Genomic DNA, 21,971 nt, shown 5'->3' on the forward strand with positions numbered 1-21,971 from the left:
GCCACTTTATGTGAAGGAAGCGACACTGCTGATGTTCTCTCGTGGCTGTGTGTATCCGTGCGAGTGCAAGTGCAAAGAATGCAACGTTTATAGTTCATGTTTTCCTGCACAAGCCCGTGTCAGTGCGTGTGCGAATAACTGCTGTATCTGAACATATTGCGATACACGAGTTATTTTTCTTCACTGCCCTGCATACTGATGTTTGATTCAAATAAACACAAACCCAACCCAAAGATTCAGTCCTTCAGACCACTAAGAGACAATGATTTGAAATGCTTTAATTTGAGACATCACTGAAGCCAGAGCAGTCTAGCATATTTAGGAGGTTTAAAAGTCTCCCTTCAAATCTTTAAGTGCCAGATGCAGGTACATCTGATCCATTCTATCACTGTATTTACAGGAAATACACAATATATTTACAATATCTTGACCAAAAGAGTATATTTTCATTCATTTCTTTTAAATTAGCCCATTTCTATATAGTAATATTTTTCAGCAACAAAATTATCTGAAATTTTCAGCCTAGCGGTGAGACAGTTGTACAGTTTATATTTGATTACACATTTGAGATCTTCAATCATTCAAATAACATGAAGTAACGGTACAGAGTTAACTGGCACAAACAGCACAGCAGTGAGTGGTTCCAAAATATTTTAAATTCTTACATCTATTAGTAAAATATAGTTTTTTTAAACACAGACACATTGGCCTGATGCACAGGAATGCAAAAAAAAAAAAAGCTTGAGAAAACCAGAGGGTTAATGCATGGTGTGACCCACTAAGTCATGTTTAAAGTGAAGCTAAATTATGGTTCAGGTTAAGCAGAACTTCGGTCACTGTGGACTGTTTTCTATCCTCACATATACTATGCAATCACTCATCATTTTTTTCGTCTTGGTACGTGCACAAACAGGCTCATCTAAGCGCACACAAACGCACACAGCAGGAATCTAATCAGCTGTGGCATCTGCTTCCAGGTCTGTTTTCAGTCATCTCTTCAGTCACTCACCTACTACTGTAGTTACTATTATTTGCCAACTATAAGCATGAGCTCTCTCTCTGCTTTTTCAGCGACTGTGCATCCCAAATATCAGAAAGCTGAAAAACACAGTGACTCCCACAAGGGAGATGGTCGCGGGGGCGGTGAAGAACTGCCTGTAGTTGATCCGGAAGTACCACACCACAGCCAGTATCACCACGAACACAGGCACCACCAGGCTGCTGGTGCTAATGGCCACACCTGCAGCCCTGAATCCTCCAGAGACCCCAGACCCGATACCTGCTCCGGCCCCAGACTGATCCCCTTCCTCTGAACTGGTCTCGTGTAGGGACTGGGAGATGTGGCAGTGGATCACGCTGTTGTGTGTGATGTTCAGGGATAACAGAGTCTTCTTGGGATCCTGAAGCAGTTGGCCTTGGTAAATCAGTTTTATTTGGTGCTCCCGACCTGAGAAGTATTTACTACAGAAGACAGAAGAAGAATTGTTAAAAGACACTTAAAAATGAGTCATTTTGGGAAATGCTTATTGTCTTTACTTGCTATGAGATATAAGCAAAGATCAGCACTGAACTGCCACTGCACTTGGTCAAGGAATAATCCCTCAAATAACTTTAAGACGGAAGAGTGGTGTGAATGGAAGTCAAGGAAATGTCAAATTGCTCTTTCAACAGTCATTGTCTTAAGTATGTAAATGGATGTATGGGGTTATTCTAACCTTTTCAGGACGCCCACTGTATCCAGCGGTTCAACAACAGCTACCTCCTCTGTCTCATTTAAAAACTTCAGACGGACAGAAATGGCAGTTGTAGTAGTGGTAGGACAGATGGTGCTGGTCAAAACTGGGATATGTTCTATAACTTGTTTTTCTTCTTCCTCCAGCTCTTCATCATCATCAATTTCATCATCCTCCTCTTCAGATGTATGTATTCTTCCAGGCTGTGGTGGTTTGCTCTGTATGTCCAGCAGCAGATCTGCTCTAACCCCCTCAGCTCCCTCACCCTCACCTCTCTCGTTCCCCAGCTCTGCGTCGTCTGGCTTGTTATCCTGTGAGGGTGGAGGAGTCTGCTGTTCAGGGGTGTCCACGCTGGGAGACCCTCCGCTGTAGCTGTCGTGGCCTCCCAGTCCGATCAGAGAGGCGTGAGCACCCACAGTGAGGATGGTGCCCAGTATGTGGTCTCCACGTTCGGCCACATGAGTGGAGAGCCAAGCCAAGATGAGGGCGAGGACCAGGAGCAACACACCACCTGCTGCTGTCACCTCATCCTCCATGCCATCCAACACGGTCAGTGCACACACTGCCATTTCTGTCCCCCACACCTGGAGAAGACAAAAACATGACTCACATAAAGTCCTTTGGGTTAGGGTGATGATATAAGTAGTTGCCAGTTTATTAAATACGTCAAGGTCAAGTCTAATATAGTTTTCATTTAACACATTTCCTTTAAGAAGGTGATCACATTCAGTTTTTGTTCAAACTGTTTCAGAGAGCTGACGTTTTTAACTGTACGGTCATGCTTGCAGTGTTGAACTGTACTGAGTTAATCTCACCTGTATCATTCAGGAAGGCTAAACAACAGCTGTACCTAATAAAGTGCCCAGTGAGTGCGTACTGTAACAATCTAAAATTGTCAGAGAATCACATTTATAAAATAGTGCTTGTCCCTTTATTTCCACTTATGATGGACTGTAGACACTGTTGTTAACCATGAGCAACAGGACTGTTTCCTGGATTTACATAGTTTTGTGCACAAAGTAGATTTGAAAACAGGCAGTTTTATATCAAAATTGTTTCTCAATTGATTTTCCAGGATGTTTACTACATTGTGATATAAAAAACAGACATCAAAACAAGATTACATGTGCATACTGCAGAAAGGAGAGGACATCTCACCCAGAAACTCTATAATGACAGTGGAAAACTAAAGAGGATGTAAGAGTCTGGGTCCAGTTTGATTTTAGGTTTGAAAGATAAACATAGTAAAGTGGTTACATAAATAAAGAATCATAACTCAATCATTGTTACAGCTGTTATAAAGTTGTATCTGCCCACCAGGACAAAGTTACTATCAGGATCACAGTATTGGAAATTAGCTCTGGAGCTATGTCCATCCCTCAGCTGTCATGACCAGTACACCCGACATGCAGCCTTTTATACGGAGGAGGTCGGTGTGCGGTGCCGACAACTTCACATCTGCTGTGTCTTGTTTTGTTTTTTGTTTTTTTTTTCTGCTGAGGAGCCAGCTAGCTGCGTTTGCTTGTAGCTAACTTAGCCTAGCGTGCTAGCTGGAAAACGACCTTCGGCTGTTGCCACGCTCGGTTTGTTTTTCCCGAGCTGAGCGCAGGGACCAGTGTCAACTTCGAGCATTATTCGCTGTACACACGTCATTTGAAATTACCTGCCGGCTGTGAAATCAGAGCATGTTTGGAGACGCGGCTGAATCCTAGTTAGCAGCTGCTCCTTAAAAAGCACATAACAAACAGAGAGAGAGAGGTGACGTCATCACCGGTGTCATGGCGAGTACTTGCTCCCGAGAAGGGCATGCTCCTCGCGGGAGCGCGCACGGCTGAAGCATAAACAAACACTTTACACTGAAAAGTACTGTTTAAAAACTACATGATCTATTTAGGAAGATGCGTTTAGGGTGATAAATATTCAGTCTGTGGTTTATGAACGTTTAGTATGATCATTGTCGTAGACTTACTGTTATATGAAGTTCTCAAGGTCTAAGGTCTAGAGTTATTTGGTGCTCCCTATTGTTTTTGGTGTCAAATTCACTCCAGTCAAAGTCAATCAAATAAAGCATGTCCTTATAAGAACAGGTTTGGAGTCCTGCCTTAGTTTGATTTGAAGTGTCCTTAGAAAAGACCTTTTTGTAGAGTAAAGGGGGGATGCGTTATTTATTAGAATGAATGGTAGCTGCAACTTTATAACAGCTGTAAGAATGACTGAGTTATGATTCTTTATTTATGTAACCACTTTACTATGTTTATCTTTCAAACATAAAATCAAACTGGACTGTCATTATAGAGTTTCTGGGTGAGATTGTTAGCCCCCTAATCTTAGGTCATTATTAAAGATGTGGGATTTCTACTGTAAGGCCTGTCCAACCCAATGTGCAGGTAACACGGTTTGATCCTAAAGTGTTTAAGAAGTGAATGTGTTATTTGGCCGAGTTTGCGCTACAACCACTGTGATGTACCTGTGGTGGCTTCAGTAGTACTCACCCACTGTGTATTAGTAAAGGAAATTGCGAATAAATAATCCATCACATGGTAAAGTTACATTTATTGGTATTTTCTTCCAGTAACTTCACACAAAAATGTTGTGCTGTAATGTCTTTCAATTATGCATTGCCTAAACAGGAGAGTATCATTAAAATACCTTAACATTGTCAAAAACAAGTGTTAGTTAGATAAAATAACACAAATGGGCAATGCTTTTCTCAGACAATGTTTAATGATCAAGTACTGTATATTTCATCAGGTCATTTGAGTGTCCCGTCATTACACAACAGAAGATAATCCTTCACAGAGCTGGGAATGTCCAGTTTACTGACTGCTGCATAACACTGGGCTCCTAAGTGCAGACGTAAGGCGCATCGACAGAGGTGCTGCAGAGAGCGCGGCTGGCCTCTCCACTGACGCACCAGGTCGAAGAAAGGCCGGTGTTTCTGAGGAAGGCAGGGAGAAGCAGAGACACTAGAGTGTGAGGCAGCATGGTGAAGAACAAGTGAGAGGGAATATTTAATATTGCAGAGAGCGCACCTCATATATCTCAGCAGACAGAGAGTCCAACCATTCACAGGAAGGAACAGATGTGTATGAATTCAGTATCACCTCCAGGGTGGCAGAAGAGAAGATGCATTGCTTCAAACTCTGTAGAGAGGAATGGAAAAAATTAAAACATGTTTAATTCATATTACCTGGTAGTTTTATCTAAAATAAGTTTATTTCAAAACACACTATAGAATAACATTGTTTTGCAAAAGAAAAGACTGTCGGAGTTAACATGACCTTCTTTCTAAGACACATCTGGCAGACATACTTTTGCTAAAACTTAATGTTATATGTTCCAGTTACTACACTGGCTCAGTCTGGCTTTGTTACCAAACCTTTGGGGAAACAGGCCTGGCTCCATGGTTCAAAAGTGACCGTACTATTGCTTCAGGTTGCTGGTCTGGGTAATCTTCAACCACCTAAAGGAACAAGCAGAAAACTGTTCATACCACTGCCTCAGCTAAAAAGGTATCTCCCCATTTAATTCCCAATGCCACTATTTCTTTTCTATTTCACCCTTTTTTTTTAAATCCACCCACACTGTATCTCCTACCTGTAACACACAGTCCATTGGTGTGTATTCTGCACAATTGGCAGCGTCAGCCTTTGCTCCATGCTGCAAGAGGATGTCTACGATCCTGGGGCTGCAGTTTGCACAGGCATTGTGCAGCGGGGTGTGCTGCTTCCTGCCTGCTGTTCTGGGGTCAGCTCGTGCATCTAGCAGCTTCTGAATCACACGTAAATAGCGGCCGGCCTCAGATGGCCTGTCTGCCCCGGAGCATGCAGTGTTTAAAGGGGTCTCTCCCTCGCGATTTGTGGCTAAAACATCTGCGCCGTGACTCAGGAAGAGCGCTACGTGCTCCTCTAGGCCTCGCCGTGCAGCCACGTGCAGAGGTGTGAGCCTCGACTCCCTCATCCTCACGTTGACTTCTGCACCCCCATCTAACAGCAGCTCAGCACACCTGGATCAAAGTGCACACATTTCTGATAACACCATGCATAAATATATATCTATATCTATATATATAGATATATATATATATCTATCTATATCTATATATATATAGCAGAAACATCACATTTACACAGACCTTTCTCTATATTGCAGTTAGTTTTTAAAATGGTACAACTGCTGTTTCAGCTGCTTTAGTCATTTCTTGAAGTAAGTGACATCCTTCAGTTCGGGAAAATTCTCACTTCAGCAATTTTTTAATGCTCTTACATTCTTGGCAAGCAAAATAATATTTTAAATATGACCATCTTTGCACTGTGAGAAAGGATTAAGATGAAACGCTATTTTAGTTAATTCTGCAGTGAGATCTAGCCTAATGGACAACAGAATATTGTTAGGGAAATGGTTAGTTGTCGGTTGCATTACCACTCACTGGAATGACTGGGCAGAAGTGCAGAGGTGAAGAGGAGCGCTGCCGTCTGCAGCTAAAATTTCCGGATCTGCTCCATGAGAAAGCAGCAGCTGGACACAGACAGCATGGCCGCCTATGCAGGCATCATGCAGGGCGGTGCTGCCTCCAGGGTCAGCGTTCACCTCAGCTCCACGAAACAGCAGCTCCTCCACACAGCCTGTGTGTCCTCGGCTGGCAGCTAGACGCAGGGCTGAGGTTTGTTTTACCTTGGAGCTCAGAGTCCACATCCCTGACAAAGGAAAAGACAGATGTCAGAAAAGGTCAGGCAATATTTCCTTTTATGGAAGAAGATAAGAAAGAAGTGGGAAAAGTCATACCCATCTCTGGTGCCCACACCATGTCCTCATGCACAGTCTCCATCAGGGCGTTAACCATCGCAGGGTCCTTCAACACCGCATACACCCCTTTCATGTCCCCACACATGAAGGTGTTGTGTACGGCCGTGTCTCTGCATCGGACCTGGGGTGGTGGGGCCCGGACCTCCTGGAGCCGTGGGTGTCTGGGAGGAAGCCTTGGGGCCCGGGACAGTGGGGACCTGATCATGGCTCTTCGATGAGCCAGCGCTCTTCGGGCATCCTCCCACTCCTGATACTCCTGCTCCAATCTCAGAGAGCGCAGTGAGGTAGAAGTAAATGGAAATGTGTCCTTTGACATGGCACCTTAATGTCAATCTAAGAGAAACTTAGAATAATCTTAAATTAATTTGACAGCTTTTAATAAAAAACACAGGTTAAAGAGTTTCAGTTGTATCTCAGCTAAAAGTCCATACATTAACTTCCCAAATGCAACAAGATCTTTCTTCAGACACACTGGGCGGTACAGTTTATAAAAATACTAGCTTACAGTTTCTACTCACCCTTCACTGGAACTGCAGTGGGTCATAGGGGTCCCAGCAGAAGTCAAGTAAAAACTTTCATTGTCTTAAATCAGTCTCCCTTTTAAATTAAAGTATAACAAGCTGACCTCCACATTAAATGTCCTTTCTTTATGGTCACAGTCACAGGATTGTTGCTCAAATACAACTGCAGCACTAGATATTAATAGATCAGAATGCAAACTGATACTGGTCTTATCCAGTGTGAACACCAAGTGGCAGTGTTGTTCCAGCGTTTATCATGGCTTATTTGCCTACAGCCAGTCATGGAAACCAAAGAACAAAGAAATGTCAAGATAATACGTGTCTTTAGCCAGTTTTAATGGCACAGGATGATTCTGGGATATAATATATATATTGCAATTGGCCTACTTGGTTTGCAGCTTTTTATATGCGTGCGTGATACAGTAAGTGTAGGAACATTGACTTAATACAAAAATCTGTACATACAGCAAGGTAGGCTATTGTTAGTGTGAGGGAGAAGAGGATTAAGTATATTTTTAGGAAATGCTCGGTCTAAAAACCTGAAGGTGAAGGTTATGAATAATTCCAATTTGAACCTTTTCCATCAGTTTTAAATTAAGCCCACAGTCTATCGTGTAACCACTGACAGGGGGTACAGTCATTGCGTGTAACTCAGGAGTGACTGCTCTCGCTCTGTTTTAACACTCTCTGTAGTTCAGACGTCATCACGTCCTGTTTGAACGTTGCGGCGCGGTACCAAGCAGCAACAGAGCCCATACAAACTTTAAACATTTGTCTCGCTTGTTCATCCAGATTAAACACTATCAAAAAAAAGAAAAAACAGAAATTGTACTCGTATGTCTTTACAAACCGAGATTTGATGTCTTGTTAAGATTGGCGTAAATGTCAATCCCGGCTTTCATCGCGATATCCCATGACTGCGATGGTAAGTTGCAAACTGAAGTGTATGAGCTAACTATGCTAACACCTGCTAACAAGGCACTCGCTGCACTTTGATATCCCACTAGTCTGTGAAACGTTTTATTGATTATTTGACCATTTTCTGCGGCTAAATGACATCAGGGTGTTTATTGTTGCACACACTGTGAGGACGTGTCATCAGTGTGTTGTTCCCTCTCTAACAGGCCTGCAGAATAAGTGGCCTTTTCAGCACTGGCGAAGACTTTGATGATGAGGTGATTCCCAGCAGACTCCAGCACACCTGATTTCAACTGTTACATAATTGTCTCTGCTGTCTGCTCACAGTCTGTAATATAATCATCCCCCTTCTGTTCCCCCCTCTCTTCTCTGTTTATGTGTGTTTTTCTCAGGACGTGCTCGGGACAGACTGGACTGGCCCCACAGCGTCTGGACCAGGCGATGTGGCAGCTGCTGTGCCATCCTGCACGCTGCGTGCGTCCTCTGTTGCTCACAGAGAACCGGAGAAAAATTGCCTCCAGCAAACTGGAGAGAGATCATCTGCCCTGTCTAATGGGACAGCATCAAGGAGCGGCACACGCACTGCTGCTGGACATACTGTTGCTCTCGGTTTGAGGCAGCTGTCATCCTCCTCCTCCTCTGCTGAGCTCCCGTCTTTCCATCCTACTGCACAGAATAACTCTCAGCCTAGTTTGGCATCACAACAGAGTCATGTTAACCCACAGGGGTCGCTGAAATCCTGTGTGGTTCAGGATGATTTTGATGATTGGGATGTTGACCTGGCAGAACTGGATGAGTGTGATGGCCAGATGGGGCAGCCGGTTCAACCTCCTGCTCTGGCTTCACCTGTGCCCACAGCAGAGCCTGCATCTTCAGCCAAAACGTTGCGACCGCCGACCTGTGGAGGGAATGAGACACGACCTGATAGAACCCTGAGGGAGCTCAGCACTGCGCGACAGCAGCTTGGCTCATCCACTACAAACCTAAATCCATGCCTTTCTGCTTCAGTTTCCCATCCTTCTTTCCCACCAGCGCCTCCACAGAGTCCTGCTGTTTTCTCTGGCCTCACTGCAACTTCTCCTGCACCCAGCCCCATTTCCAGGACACTCACAAAGCATCCTCAGAGATCATGGGAAACTCCAGGACCCTCCCGCCAGGCTCATGGCCTGTTTGAGACAGTCTCCCCAGCACCTGCTTTGTCCTCCACCATGAGCCCTCATCTCCTTCACACTCCAGTTCTCACCAATCGCCTGGTCCAGTTGGTATCTGCCTCCAATAAGCTTCCTAAGAAGAGGCCTCGCTCTGAGTCTCACCTACCCAGGACCCGACGCTTCCCCGGCCCTGCTGGTCTCCTGCCACAGCAGGTTAGCCTCGTCCAGTGCTGGTGATCTCCATCTGCCATGCAATTAAAATTTCTCACCTCTGTCTGTATCTGCCTGATGCTAGTGTTGTGATGTTGTGTCTTTTGATGTGATAGCATCAATTCAGGCAGATCATTCCTAGGAATAGTTGTAATGGTCAGAATTTACATACCTGATTTTTTTTTTTTAACCTAATCTGTAATGTAACATATGGTTTTGGGTTGTGTTTGTTCACCACAGTGCCATATAATAATGTAATTCTTTAACTCTCAGCCTCAGGGACAGAGCCTGGACAAAATAGTGGTTTCTGTTCCTCAGACTCCTGCTCATGGTGCTATGGCCCGACTGCCAAGCCAGGTAATGAAAGTACTAACAGAGACAGAAATTTACACAAAACACATGTAGGCTTGTTTTAGCTTTACATGGATCAGATGTATTATATTAGGAGGATGCATTATTACCAATTACCCATAAACATAAACATAAATAAATTGTCAGCAAATTGTGGAAAATATGTAATATTCAAATTTAGCCCGAGAGCTCATGAATAGAAACAGCTGCTGCAAAATGACACTGTTGAGCTAGCTGTAATGGAAATGCACCAAAATGCAGACTGACTGTTTAATTTGTGATCTGCTGTGCTGTATGATTTCCTCAAAAATGTGTTCCCAACTTGGGGTCAATAGCACACATTCACACAACTGAAACTGGATGGATGTGTCACAAAAAATTATGTTCCCATCATGTTGTCAGAAAAAAACAATAAATAGCCATACAAATGGCACAGTCGCATTTTCTTGTTTTCTGTGTGCAGAACAGAGGAGCAATAACTAATAATTTTGCTGTCTGCAGCTGACAGGACTTAAATTGTGTCTAACACGTCTTTTTTTGGGCTTGCCAACAGTGGCTTTTAACAAAAATCCTCAAAAGTTTTATTATTTAGTAATGACCACGTGCTATGATATTTCTGAAATAAGGTTTTGATTTTTCAAAAATCACAGGATGATTTTTCTTTTTTCTTTATGGCTTGTTTTGAAAACCCTGGCACTGAAGTGGTCCAACCCGCAGTGTGAAATGAGTTTTTACACCATCCAACTGCAGCAGAATGACAGTGACTATTTGAGCTCTGCAACAAGAGGCAGAGCAAAAGCAAGGACAGAAATAGTGTAAAAATGCCAGATGTGCACAAAGAGAAGTGTGAGGTCGCTAAACCTTCAGGAGCAGAAGATCACAGTCATATCAGCAAATTAAAAAAGCATAAACTGTTTGTTTTGACTCAAAGGGTTCCAGCTCGCAGACTGAGGATGAGGAATTCAGTGGAGGTGCCTGGGCAGCGATGAAAACAGAGATGGGACTGGATGAGAGGAACCCGTCCTGCTTTCTGCATTCCTACAGTGTGGTCATGGTTCTTCGAAAGGTGATGAAATTACTATTTACGCGTGTGTTCTTGTTTCAAACACAGGTTACATGTCTGCGCATTTTGTGGCTGTTACATGATACTTGCTTTTCAAGCCCTTAACATTTGCTGGGAAACTCTGTCTGGGTAATATTATTATTATTTATGGTTTGCAAACCTTCCACATAGTTACAGTGAGCCATGCTGCACAAACTTTATTAGTTAAATATGTGTGCACAAAAGACCCTAGGTAGACTTAAAGTCAAAATCACACAGGCTACAGATGTGGGGGTGTTTCAGTTACACGATCAACCACACTGAGTAGCTCAAACAAATTATGTATTTAGGATCTGATAATGTGCACTGATATTTAGGTCACACACTTTTTTTTATTATTTATCCTCCATTGTTATAGTCTGGATCTGAGTGCTGGAGGTCTATTGGCATAATCAGGACAAATGACGGCTCTGTACTGGAGGTGTTTGTAATTATAAACAGTACGATCACTCATCAGTCACTGTAATGGAGACTCTGTTGTTGTTGTGCTCCGTCTGTGTAATAACTTACCAGTGTTTGTGAGTGGCAGTTGTGAGTCGTTACACGTGTTGGTTGTCTTCCTGGCTGCTTGTCACAGGCTCCGCATACACGCACACACGCACACACGCACGCACGCGCACACGCGCGCACACACACACACACACACACACACACAGAGTCACTGGCAGGATGCCGGCCGAGCTCATTCAGTTTAAGCCGATAACATGAATCCCAACTTCCAGAAAATCCGTGTTTGCATGAATAAACAAATTAAGACACAGCCCTCCCTTCTTCTTTTGATACAACAGTAATATGTTACATCATATGTAGTCTAAAGAGAGGGGATTGTCCCAGCAGCCAATACGTCTAGTGAGGTCAAACCTTCTACCCACGGTGTAAATACAGTGTGTGTCAAATGGGGCATACTTGTTGGCAAATCATGCACACTGCAGAAAATCAGCTCTGAATATTTTACTGAAATGGCTGCTCCTCAAATCCACTGTGAACAATAAGATTTGTATAAGTATATATTCACAAAAGTCTTATGTATAACCATGTGGTTTTACATTTTATTCTTCATTTGGGCCATTTTAAAAATTGGCATGTGCCTGCTCCTGGAACTACAAATCTGAGACTGCTGGGAGAAGCGAATCTGCAGGGAGCTGCTATAAAGTCTTGCTTTAAAAGTTCAGCTCTGTGCTGGTTCTAGTTCATATAAACTGGAATGATAATGGACTTTGTATGAATTTTGCAAAATTGCTGCCTTGCTTTGCAGCCATACAGTGCTTGAAGACGATTCATATTGCGATGAACTGAAAATGCCACAGTACTGGGCTAAATCATTGTTGATGGTATAATTCATTTAGAAAAAGAAAAGGTATTGCCAGCTATGAAATAAGAAGTACACACACAGCTTCCTGCTGCTGCTGGGAGACTGTTTGTGTATTCATTCTTCTTTTTCTTTCTGTTTTTTTTTATTATGTTGGTCCAGTCAGATGCCATTGCCTTCCCCAACCCACTCACTGCTGTCCTGATATTTTTTTTTAGATCTATTTCTTTTTTGGCACCAAAGAAGAAAAGACAAAATGAACTGCAGTAAAATGAGAACAGACACTTTTAGCAGTACATGGAGCTTGAAAGGATGTGGATATAACCCTCCGAAAAATGTTGGGTTGAGATCAGGCGACTGTGAAGGCCACAGTGATTCACATTGTCTTAATACTCGTCAAATCAGTCAGCGAGCTCTCGTTCGTTGCATCAGGGGCATCTCTTTCATCTTGGAAGAGATCGGGGTAGAAATCATCAAATGCACACAAAAGGTTGACGCCAGAGTAAGTTAGGTAGGTAAAGCTTAGCGACACACTGAGAAGCTCAGAAGACAGAACATGAGGAAGGCAGAACTCCATACAGAAAGCAGAATTGAAAATCTCGGTGAATTACTCAAATTGGAGAGATGGCCTTTGTACCGCGAGAAGGCAGGCCGAGTTGGTCACAGGGTGCCTGATTTGTGGTGAAGCAGGTGGAGGTATTGAATAAAGAGGTTGACCTTTATAGAGGGGAGATTATACTGAACAGCAGGACAAATTAGACAGGCTTGTACTGAATCAGATGCACATCTCCACCTTTGAGCATGAAAAGAATTCAGATGCTGTTGCTGAGTAAGTACTAACAATGCCACAAAAGTAGAAAAGGCCACATTGGTGTGCCATATATAAAGGCTGCCAAGTAACACCTTCTGAAACTAAATGATTTTTCAAGCTGTTCGAGTAGTACTGCAGTATGTGCAGAATTTTGTAATGTCATCTCCACTGCACAACTATGGGTAAAATTATGGCCCTGCTGTGATGTTTGAAAGATGAAACAAGGTTTAAGAGAACAAGCATCAGACTCTCCCCAGTGCACACAGTCAGGAGCAGTGGATGAGAGGTGAATGTTGATTTCTGTGAGAGAAAACATATTCTCCCAGATCAAGAATTTAATGAGTGACAGAGCAAACACACAGACGTTCAACTGAGTTTCTGACAGCATACAGGGCCAGTAATGTTTGATGAGCTTAGAACAGGCAGAATGGAGGGCCCCATTGGCAGGGGAGGTGAGGCTGTTTGAAGCTATAGAGACATCACACAACCCTGTTTTTCTGTGTTTAGTCAGGAATGCCAATACAGTGTGTGATGCTTTGATTGTACAGGCAGCAGAGAGTCTTCTAGCTGGTTTTGCCAGGGTCAACAGTTGCATGCTGGCAGACCATCTGCAGCATGGTCATAACTCGAGACCTGCAGGAACAAGCCAAAAGCGTGCCAAAAACAAAAACAAATGCCAGCTCGGAACATGATTTTGGCACGGCAGGGGTGATGCTTTTCAAACAGAACAGGTCCTGGGATTGGTTGTCAAAGCTGACAGGAACGCGAATGTTATGCCTGTAGCCTAAAGGTCTATGCATGATCACTTGCAGAGCCCAAGCTATTAGTGATGACAGAATCAGTGTGCTGCAAGAAACCAGGGCCAGACAAGCTGAGAGGGAGGTGGGGGTGTTACCACAAAGCAAAATCTCACACTTTTGAATTCTCATTCTCACATTTGAATCTGGAGGCCTGTGGATAGATGAATAGTCGTAGGTTGAAGAATGAAAACTTGGATTGAGCCTTCAACCTTAGCATGGACAAGAGGAAGTTACTGTGCCATTGGGCACTCAGTAATTAGAGGTTTTGTGGAAAAAGCTAGTAAAGAGAGAGTATAGCTGTGCTCCCTCTATTAGGGATTCAGGTGGAAGCAGAGGATGACTCCCACAGGTGCTGCATGTCATTACACCAGAACAGCTTGTAGGAAAAATAGTCAGGCCTGCTTGCAGTGAAGAGGATAGTAGCAACGGTTGGTACAGGACGGCAGTAGTTGACACAAGGTTATTTATGTGCTCGTATTTAGTGTAGCTTATGATGCAGAGGAGGATGTGAGACAGCATGGTGTATGGGGAGATTCCCAGCAGGGAGCTCTTCAGTTGGAGTCTTTCAGTGCTGCAGACATGATAGGTGAAACTATAAAGCACATGCTCAAAGATGAGTGAGGAACAGAACAATAGCAGGCAGGCAGAGCAGGTGCTGGTGACACAGGAGATTTAACTGAGAACACATTTAAAAAAGCGCACCCTTATAAGTGTGCTCTCTTACACAACTGTGTTAGTCATTGACTTAATTACATTGGAGAAACTAGTGATAAATGTTTGTGCCAAGCAGGCTACACATAATACACATAAGAAAAGTTGCTGTTTTCTTATACATTTCTCTGCATTGTGCAGCAATGCTTTTAAGGTGCGTTAGGTCAGAGAATGGTAACATTTTCTATCACTAAGACTATTGGACATCATGTGAGCTGTGCAGCATGTCATCCTTGAAAATAGTGTCACCTCCTATTGTACCCAGCATTGTCTGGTACTATTACCAGGTGTCTTCATAGGAAATCATTTTCAAATTGTTTTAAATCATTTTTCAAATGCATTATTTGAACAAACAAGGCTACAAAAATGTGGAAATCCAATTACGCAGCTTTGTTGTTAGTGGAGAAATAATTGTCACAAGCTTTCAGTGTCCTGAGTGTGTGCATTTAATTACTGAGCAGAAAATCTGCTATTTCACTCATGTTCTAAGTCATATGGAGCTTTGGGGATTTTTTTTTTCATTTATAGAGTTAAAAAAAGACCTGAGGGTCTGGGGCGTCAAACAAAGCAAGTGCCCGGGTGTCTTGTGGCTTGTAAAACTTACAACAGCTCTTAAAGACTGGGGCTGAAGCACTACAACACCTCATTTATTTAACAGTTTTTGTCTCGTGTGTGCAATTAAAGCCCTAGAAGCCTGCGGTGTTATTATGAATTCCCTAATACTTCTGTTCAGATGTGCCTTATTGAACGATGATGTTACATAGCAATACGTGACATTCCAATAATTAATAAACCTGTTGTCCAAAAAGCCTGGATATAAAATATATTTGGTGCCACTAAATATTAATGTGCTTCATTATTACACATGAGGTCCAGTGTGACTGTGGATTCGTAATGTGATGTGACTGCATGAAGATGTTCAATAAATGATTTAACTTTTTTTTTTTTAGCTTTCAAGTACTGTTGCATATTTCTCAATGAATGTATCTTATTAGACTACAATATGTCTTTAACTGTGAAACTTCACTGGAGTCAAATGAGCTTTGTAGCTTCAGAATCACCCAAAAGTTTCTCTCCTCGTCTTTTTTCTTTTTTTTTTTTTAACAGTATAAATAGGAAGCTGCAGTGATCTAAGCTTGAGTAAGATGTTTCGGGCTGCAACTAACAATTGTTTGTTTACCAACTGTTAGATTAGAAAAAAGGGAAATAACGCTAATAGCGTCGGTGTAAATCAGTGCAAGCTTACAGGAGTTTTTCTAAATAATTCAGGTGTTTGCCTGCATTCCTGAGTAATCTTGGGTTATCTGATTCACCATGTTAACAAAGGGAAGCTAAGGTGTTTTTTACTTTCCCTGTTCTCTGCAGGCTGCACTGAAACAGCTGGCTAAAAACAAAGTGCCAAACATGGCTGTGCTGCTCAAGAGCATCATTCACACACACGCTGACGCCAAGGCTGTTTTTAAAGACCCGACAGGTACTGGACACACTCGCACCAATACAACACATGGTCATTGTTGACATAACCGTTTGCAATGCAGTGTGCACAAGAAAGAAGTAAAATGATGAAGGCTCCAAGCAAAGTGTAAGCTGTGGTAGAGAAAATGAAAAACAAAATGTTAGATGATGTTGACCTGGAGAGTGGGGGTGCTGGTGGGTCAGCTGGGAGAAGTTTGCTTTGTATTTGGCATTTTCTCACTGAGAACTCAACTGATTGAGTTCCAAGGGATACAAAAGCAGAGTTCAACCACTGTAACGTGCTTGATTTACGCACACACACACCAGTATGGTACATGTGCATACACTACACATCCAGTCCAGTTCACATGTGTCCTGCCCTCCCCCACAGCAGGAAACCACCTTGTTTTCCTCACTTTTCTCTGACTCTTTGGCTCCTTGAGCCTGTTGCCATGGTCTCCAGAGAGCTGCAACAAGAGGTTTACTGATTATCAGAACTCAGCAGTGGCTGTTGTACTCCACACTAGTACGTTAGAGATTCAATTGCAGTAGATTGGCATCAGCAGTGGGTGGGTATTAAGTGCTTCTGACACCACGAGGGACCGTTCTGTCTGTAATGTGCCTCCCACCTGCTGGAAGGTTTGCAGTTTTTTTTCTCCAGCACTTTCTCTGAGAAGCTGCTGTCAGCCTGTGGTGAATATGTACTAGTTCTGTTGATTAGCAGGTTAGTTGATTTACATAAACAACCAGTTAGATATTTGAATAATCATTTAAGTCAGTTGTGGAGCAAAAATGCCAAACACTTTGGGTGTAGCTTCTCCAATGAGAGGTGTTGATTATGTTTTTCTCTATTCCATATAATAGTAAGTTGAATGAATTAACCCCTGGTGATTGACATTTTCTGACATTTTATAGATTAAACAATTAAACTGGAAAACATAGAGAGTTTAATCAATAATAAACATAATCATAAGCTGGAGTGCAACTAAATACAACCCCCATGGCAAATAGACATTAAAAGTGAGCCTTTTTTGAAATGTTAATGTGCTGTTTTGTTTCATGGACTTAGATAAATAGAAAAGCACCAATTGTGGCATGTGCGAAGGCTTGTGCACACGACCTCAAGCATTGGAGCATTGGGTGGCTGATAGTAAGATAATTTTAGATAAGATAAACCTTTATTAGTCCCACAGTGGGGAAATTCCAAAGGTTTCAGCAGCAATAGCAATAGATACAATAAGAATATAATAAAAACAGCTGAGACTGCCTAAAGAGGAGTCTGAGGTCATTTGTGGTGCTGGACGCTGGAAATGGACTCTAAGCATTAGTAATACATGTTAAAGTAGTCAATGTGGCTAAATGTGATCTTTTTACTCATGTTGGTTAGTTGAAGATGAATTGTGGAGATTTTTTTTTTGTCATTTATCAGTTACCAGTCAACTTTAACACAGAGTTTTTGTCATACTTTGATTCTGTTAGCAAAAAGCTTCTTATTTACTGATACAACAGACACATAATTACATAATTTATTTAAGGTTGTGTCTGTGCTTGTTGTCTGATTTGTTTTAGTTCTGTTTTGGTCTCTAGTTACTCCTAAGGGAAATATCTGGCTCTTTAGCTGCTAGATTCTCTACTATGTTCACCAGCTACTTTACAAGCTGCTTGGTGCTGGGTATGTAGTGTAAACTGGGTTTGTAGGAGCTGTTGTGGACAATGCTGCCTCCTGTGAATGAAAATGATGCTCAGAATGGAGACTGTGAGCCATAATATTAACGTTGTGCCCTGTAAAGCAAAACAAAAAGCTGAAGGGGAACTGCAGGTTCCAGTGGTATTTCAGACCTATTTTATGTTACATTACATTTACTTCAATTGTTAAATGTTTTTCATTGAAGGAGAAATTCAGGGAACTGTGCACCGGCGTCTCCTGGAGGACAGAGTGGAGGAGCTGAAGGTTGGAGCTGTACTGCTTCTTAAACAAGTAAGACTCCCAAAAACCTCTACCAAACACCTATTTTCACCAGCAAAGCAAGCTGCAGTGTTTTAGCTCGACTTAAATAAAAAGTGGTTACAAATTTAATTCTCTGTTTCTGCCTGCTCCATGGACAGGTCGGCGTGTTTTCCCCCTCACATCATAACCACTACCTGAATGTGACACCCAACAACCTGCTGAGGATCTACTCCCCTGATGGAGTCAGTCTGTCCTCCGCTCAGCTTCCTCCACTGGTCCTGGTGAGAGCCACTACTGTCAGCTGAAAAACAAAAATAATTCAGCTGCATCCAAACAAATATTAAATCTGTCACCCTGAAACGCTCTGTCAATCTGTCAGCTATTCCGTCAAAATGTTTCTTTTTTTTCTTTCCAGGAGCCAATGCTGCCAGTACCTGTTTGGCCTGCCACTGTCCTTCGGGAGCCGGTGTCTCAAATGCAGCTGGTTTTTGAGGATGAGGATGATGAGGGACAAGAATCAGAAAAATGCACCAATTCAGGCGACCCTGAATCCACAGCTGACACTGGAGTCAAGAGCCCTCAAGAGCCAGCTGGGAACCAAGTACCACAGGACCTAGACTGGGATGCAGGTCGGAGGCCTAGTATTTTCATAATAGCATGTGTGATAAAGGAGAAAAAAAAGATTAATTCAAGTCACATCCAGGGTTTACTGAGTGCCAGACTCAGTCTCGTTTTCCTGAATAAAAACAGCAACACTGTCTGCTAACATTTTGAGATATTAACATTTGACTCTGGACCAGAACCCAATCTGAGTGTGGCAAAACAAAGAGGCTTCTGATTGCATTGTTCTGCACCAAAGCCTCAACCACCACATATTTTTATTTTGATTAAACAGATTCTTTTATTATTCAGCCTGTAGAGTATGAAAAAAATGAGATGCGCATGATGAAGTATGATGCAAAGTATCAAATTAAGCATGTGTAGTCAGCTCTGCAGCCAACTCACAAGTATTCATCTAATATAAAACATAAAAATAGGTTCAGTATTTTGAGCCACAGTGGACAGGACAAGACTAGACCTCAGGTAAATGTCTCAGCATTAAGATTTCTGGAAAATCTGGTAAGGACATGTACAGTGTACATGTACAATGTTTGGCATAAAAAAAATGACTCAAACAGTTGATTAACTATTTTCCAATCATGTTGCTGTTGACCAGCCTTCAGTGATGAAGGGACATGATTAATTCCAGCTTCAGACCTGAATAATTAATTGAGCATCTAAATTAGAGCTGATTGATTCTCAGAACAAGTGACTAATTGTTTGAACACTATTAACAAAACACTGAACTGTTGCTGCAGTCTGGTTAGGCGATCTGGACAGCTCTTGTAATTTTATTGTTTCTTTATAACAATTTACATTGAAATTATACAAATACTTCTTATTTGTATAAGTAACTGAGCATTGTTCAGGAAAATACACTACACAATGTCTTGTTAAATACATAAAACAACATTGAACTGCAGCCATGGGGGAGGGACCTCTCTCTCTCTCTCTCACTCTCTCTCTCTCTCTCTCTCTCTCTCTCTCTCTCTCCCCTCGTTTTCTATCTGTTCATTTAAAAAAAAAAAAAAAAAAAAGTCCCAAAAGCCCCAAAAAGGCTAAATGCTGTTTGCATTAAATATCTCTATGAAAAAAGTAACTAACTACTCTTATGTGTAACACTAACCCCAGGCATGTAATGATTTCTTATACTACCATGCCAGCTGAAAAATGAATTTGGTGTAAATCACACATTTTCATCTGTGTTACGTTTGTGTTGTGCAGATGACGACCTGGATGAACTCCTGGGAGAGTTACCCGAGGACACCTACAGCTTTTGATGTGACTTCAACAAACAGACTGTCTCCACGGACTTGAGCTATTTGTATTCCTGACATCACTTCTTTAAAATCATCACTCTGACTACTGTAGCACAAAATCTGTACATGCAAAGATTTTTTCCTAGAATGTCAACCTGCGTTCAATATCCAGTTCTCAAATACCTCAGAGAATAGTCCTGAGTTTATTTGCTGTTACTCTGTCAATGCTGTATGTTGCTGATGATTGATGTGTTATAAGAAGCAGTCATTGGAACCCAGCATATGCTTATTAATCACTTGAAGGCCTTCAGAAATCAGCCCTTCTTTGGTTTATCTTCATGTCTTATATTCTCATAAAGACTGTAATTAGGCTGAGAGTGTGCATGTCTATTAAGGGTGCAATCCCCTCACTTTTCTTTCATTCTTATGCATTGTTGCTCTTGCTTCAGTGACCTTGAAATGGAAGACTAATCTATACACAATTGATTTGCTAATTATGCAAGCTGAAAGCGAGGTGAGGCTTCTTTGTCTGCTGCATTTTGCTGTCAGTTTTTCATTCGAGCTTCAGAGAGGAGTGGATAATCTGCAACCCGGGCTGTTTACCGTGCATTGAGAGCTGCATCAGTGGTTTGTGAGCCAGTCTTAGAGTCCCATGTGGTTTGCTTGACCAAAAAGTGTTTACCCAGCCTTGTCTGCATCAAGGTGGAGTCACGCTCTTGACTAATAGGCTCTATGGAGGCTTTTCCAACAGGATCTCACTCCCAGATCCAGAGCCAGCTATCCCTGCCTCACACACATTGTACGGTTCTGAATCTCCAGCTTTTTTGTCAATTTGTGTATGAGCTAACTGCTCATATTTCCTGGCTTATGTTTAGAAGAGAGAGCATGTGGATCATAAAACTGGGTTCATTTATCTGTATGTATTTGTACAGTGACACATTTTCAGGTGCTTTTGATTTGTTCTGCACACTAAATCTGAAAACGAGTCAATAACTAAGAAGGTAATGTGTTGACTTCTAACTTTGCTGTTGAGTGCATTTTATTAAGCAGCAGAAATTCATTTGACTTCCTTTGTATGGGGATGGTAATCTCAAAATCTGGACAAATAAAACTAAGATTCTTTATAGCAAGGTCTTGCTAAGGTAAATAAGAAAATTTAGATTATTGTAATTTACAGTGAAGTAACCTTTTAAATGTGATGGCGAATAGCAGGGGCACCTAAGCCCTAGTGACCTAAGTAGTGATGTGAACATCCTCATTTTTAAGGTTATATCCACTGAGGAATTTCACACTTAGTTTACCAAACTTCTCAGCCAAACTCACCAAAAATATGCCACGAAGACCCTGAGGTAGAAATATTCAGTAATTCACAAGACAAATTGCAAATGTGGTAAGATAAACCTTCCCTGTCCTGTTTGTAATCTCAGCCCCAGGTTTGAAATGACAACACTTTATTCTAGTAATCATGAAAATATATGCATGCATTAATATGTAGTTTTATAATACATGTTATGTGGTTTTGGATTAGTCGTTATAAAGTACTTTCGTCCTGTAAATTAGCCTCAAATGAAATAAGGCGAGAAGGAATAATCTCCACATTCAGGCCCATAACCTGTAATGAGATGTCAGAAGCCACAGAAATTGGCAGCCTCTGCCATAGATACATCACGGTAGTATATTAGTCTGAATACCAGCAGGTGGTAGTATTTAACACCCTCCTTGGCAGTTCAAGTCCTAGTGGACGTCATTAGTCAAGTTCATGAGCTTATGTGAGCGTAGACATTTAACACAGTTAAGAGTCGTGATGATAAAATTCCTAATTGGAGAGGAACCTAATTTGACCAGAACAAGGCTCTTTGAAACTGTCTTTATGTGCATGTGTGTGCACAGGGGGTTGCACTTTGCCTTATCTGCACATCTACTAATTAAGACCTTCACAAAATGAGGAGGCTCAGTTCCAGCAGGTCTGCAGCTATTCCTCACATTCTGGAATAATTTCCTCCTCAACTTCAATTTCCTTTCGCCAGAGGTAATAATCAACTCTGCCCAGTCTCGCCAAATCTGGTACTTGAACTACATTCTAATTATCTCCTGGAAAGAGCTTATTATTTTTCATAGTCCATTAATATTTTTGGAAAGTGTAATTACTCTTGCAGCTTTGTCAGGCATGTTAAAAAAAAAACAGTATCCAGTATTTAAACTAGTATGATTGAATGTGGTTTATTCTGTGTGAGTGTCAGGCTTTTTAAACACCTTCTGTCTTCGGTTTAAGAATTATGATTCACA

At 41.9% G+C, this 21,971-nt stretch overlaps 3 protein-coding genes across 5 annotated transcripts; 1 reads left to right on the forward strand and 2 right to left on the reverse strand.

Annotated features, from left to right (window-relative positions):
* Positions 1 to 253: 253 nt before the first annotated feature.
* tmub2 (transmembrane and ubiquitin-like domain containing 2) lies at positions 254 to 3,515 on the reverse strand. Its single transcript, XM_026324902.1, has 3 exons — positions 3,397 to 3,515; positions 1,716 to 2,317; positions 254 to 1,461 (listed from the first exon to the last, which is right to left on the reverse strand). Exons 2-3 carry the CDS (start codon positions 2,300 to 2,302, stop codon positions 1,068 to 1,070), a joined length of 981 nt encoding a protein of 326 aa, XP_026180687.1. The 5' UTR covers positions 2,303 to 2,317; positions 3,397 to 3,515; the 3' UTR covers positions 254 to 1,067.
* A 923-nt stretch (positions 3,516 to 4,438) lies between these two features.
* Positions 4,439 to 7,279, reverse strand: asb16 (ankyrin repeat and SOCS box containing 16). Of its 3 annotated transcripts, none has more exons than XM_026324130.2 (7): positions 7,058 to 7,278; positions 6,519 to 6,872; positions 6,163 to 6,430; positions 5,331 to 5,739; positions 5,113 to 5,196; positions 4,766 to 4,876; positions 4,439 to 4,671 (listed from the first exon to the last, which is right to left on the reverse strand). In XM_026324130.2, exons 2-7 carry the CDS (start codon positions 6,853 to 6,855, stop codon positions 4,486 to 4,488), a joined length of 1,395 nt encoding a protein of 464 aa, XP_026179915.1. In that variant the 5' UTR covers positions 6,856 to 6,872; positions 7,058 to 7,278; the 3' UTR covers positions 4,439 to 4,485. The 3 variants fall into 3 exon arrangements, with proteins under 3 accessions (XP_026179915.1, XP_026179914.1, XP_026179916.1); XM_026324129.1 differs by having other exon boundaries at positions 4,486 to 4,671; positions 6,519 to 6,882; positions 7,058 to 7,279; XM_026324131.2 differs by having other exon boundaries at positions 4,486 to 4,671; positions 6,519 to 6,805.
* A 523-nt stretch (positions 7,280 to 7,802) lies between these two features.
* hrob (homologous recombination factor with OB-fold) lies at positions 7,803 to 20,811 on the forward strand. Its single transcript, XM_026324080.1, has 10 exons — positions 7,803 to 7,985; positions 8,185 to 8,235; positions 8,371 to 9,342; positions 9,613 to 9,696; positions 10,622 to 10,756; positions 15,789 to 15,897; positions 17,771 to 17,856; positions 17,985 to 18,107; positions 18,242 to 18,455; positions 19,651 to 20,811. Exons 1-10 carry the CDS (start codon positions 7,974 to 7,976, stop codon positions 19,704 to 19,706), a joined length of 1,842 nt encoding a protein of 613 aa, XP_026179865.1. The 5' UTR covers positions 7,803 to 7,973; the 3' UTR covers positions 19,707 to 20,811.
* The last annotated feature ends 1,160 nt before the right edge of the window (positions 20,812 to 21,971 follow it).

This window comes from Mastacembelus armatus, chromosome 8 (genome assembly GCF_900324485.2).
Source record: "Mastacembelus armatus chromosome 8, fMasArm1.2, whole genome shotgun sequence".
In the NCBI taxonomy this organism is placed as follows: domain Eukaryota; kingdom Metazoa; phylum Chordata; class Actinopteri; order Synbranchiformes; family Mastacembelidae; genus Mastacembelus; species Mastacembelus armatus.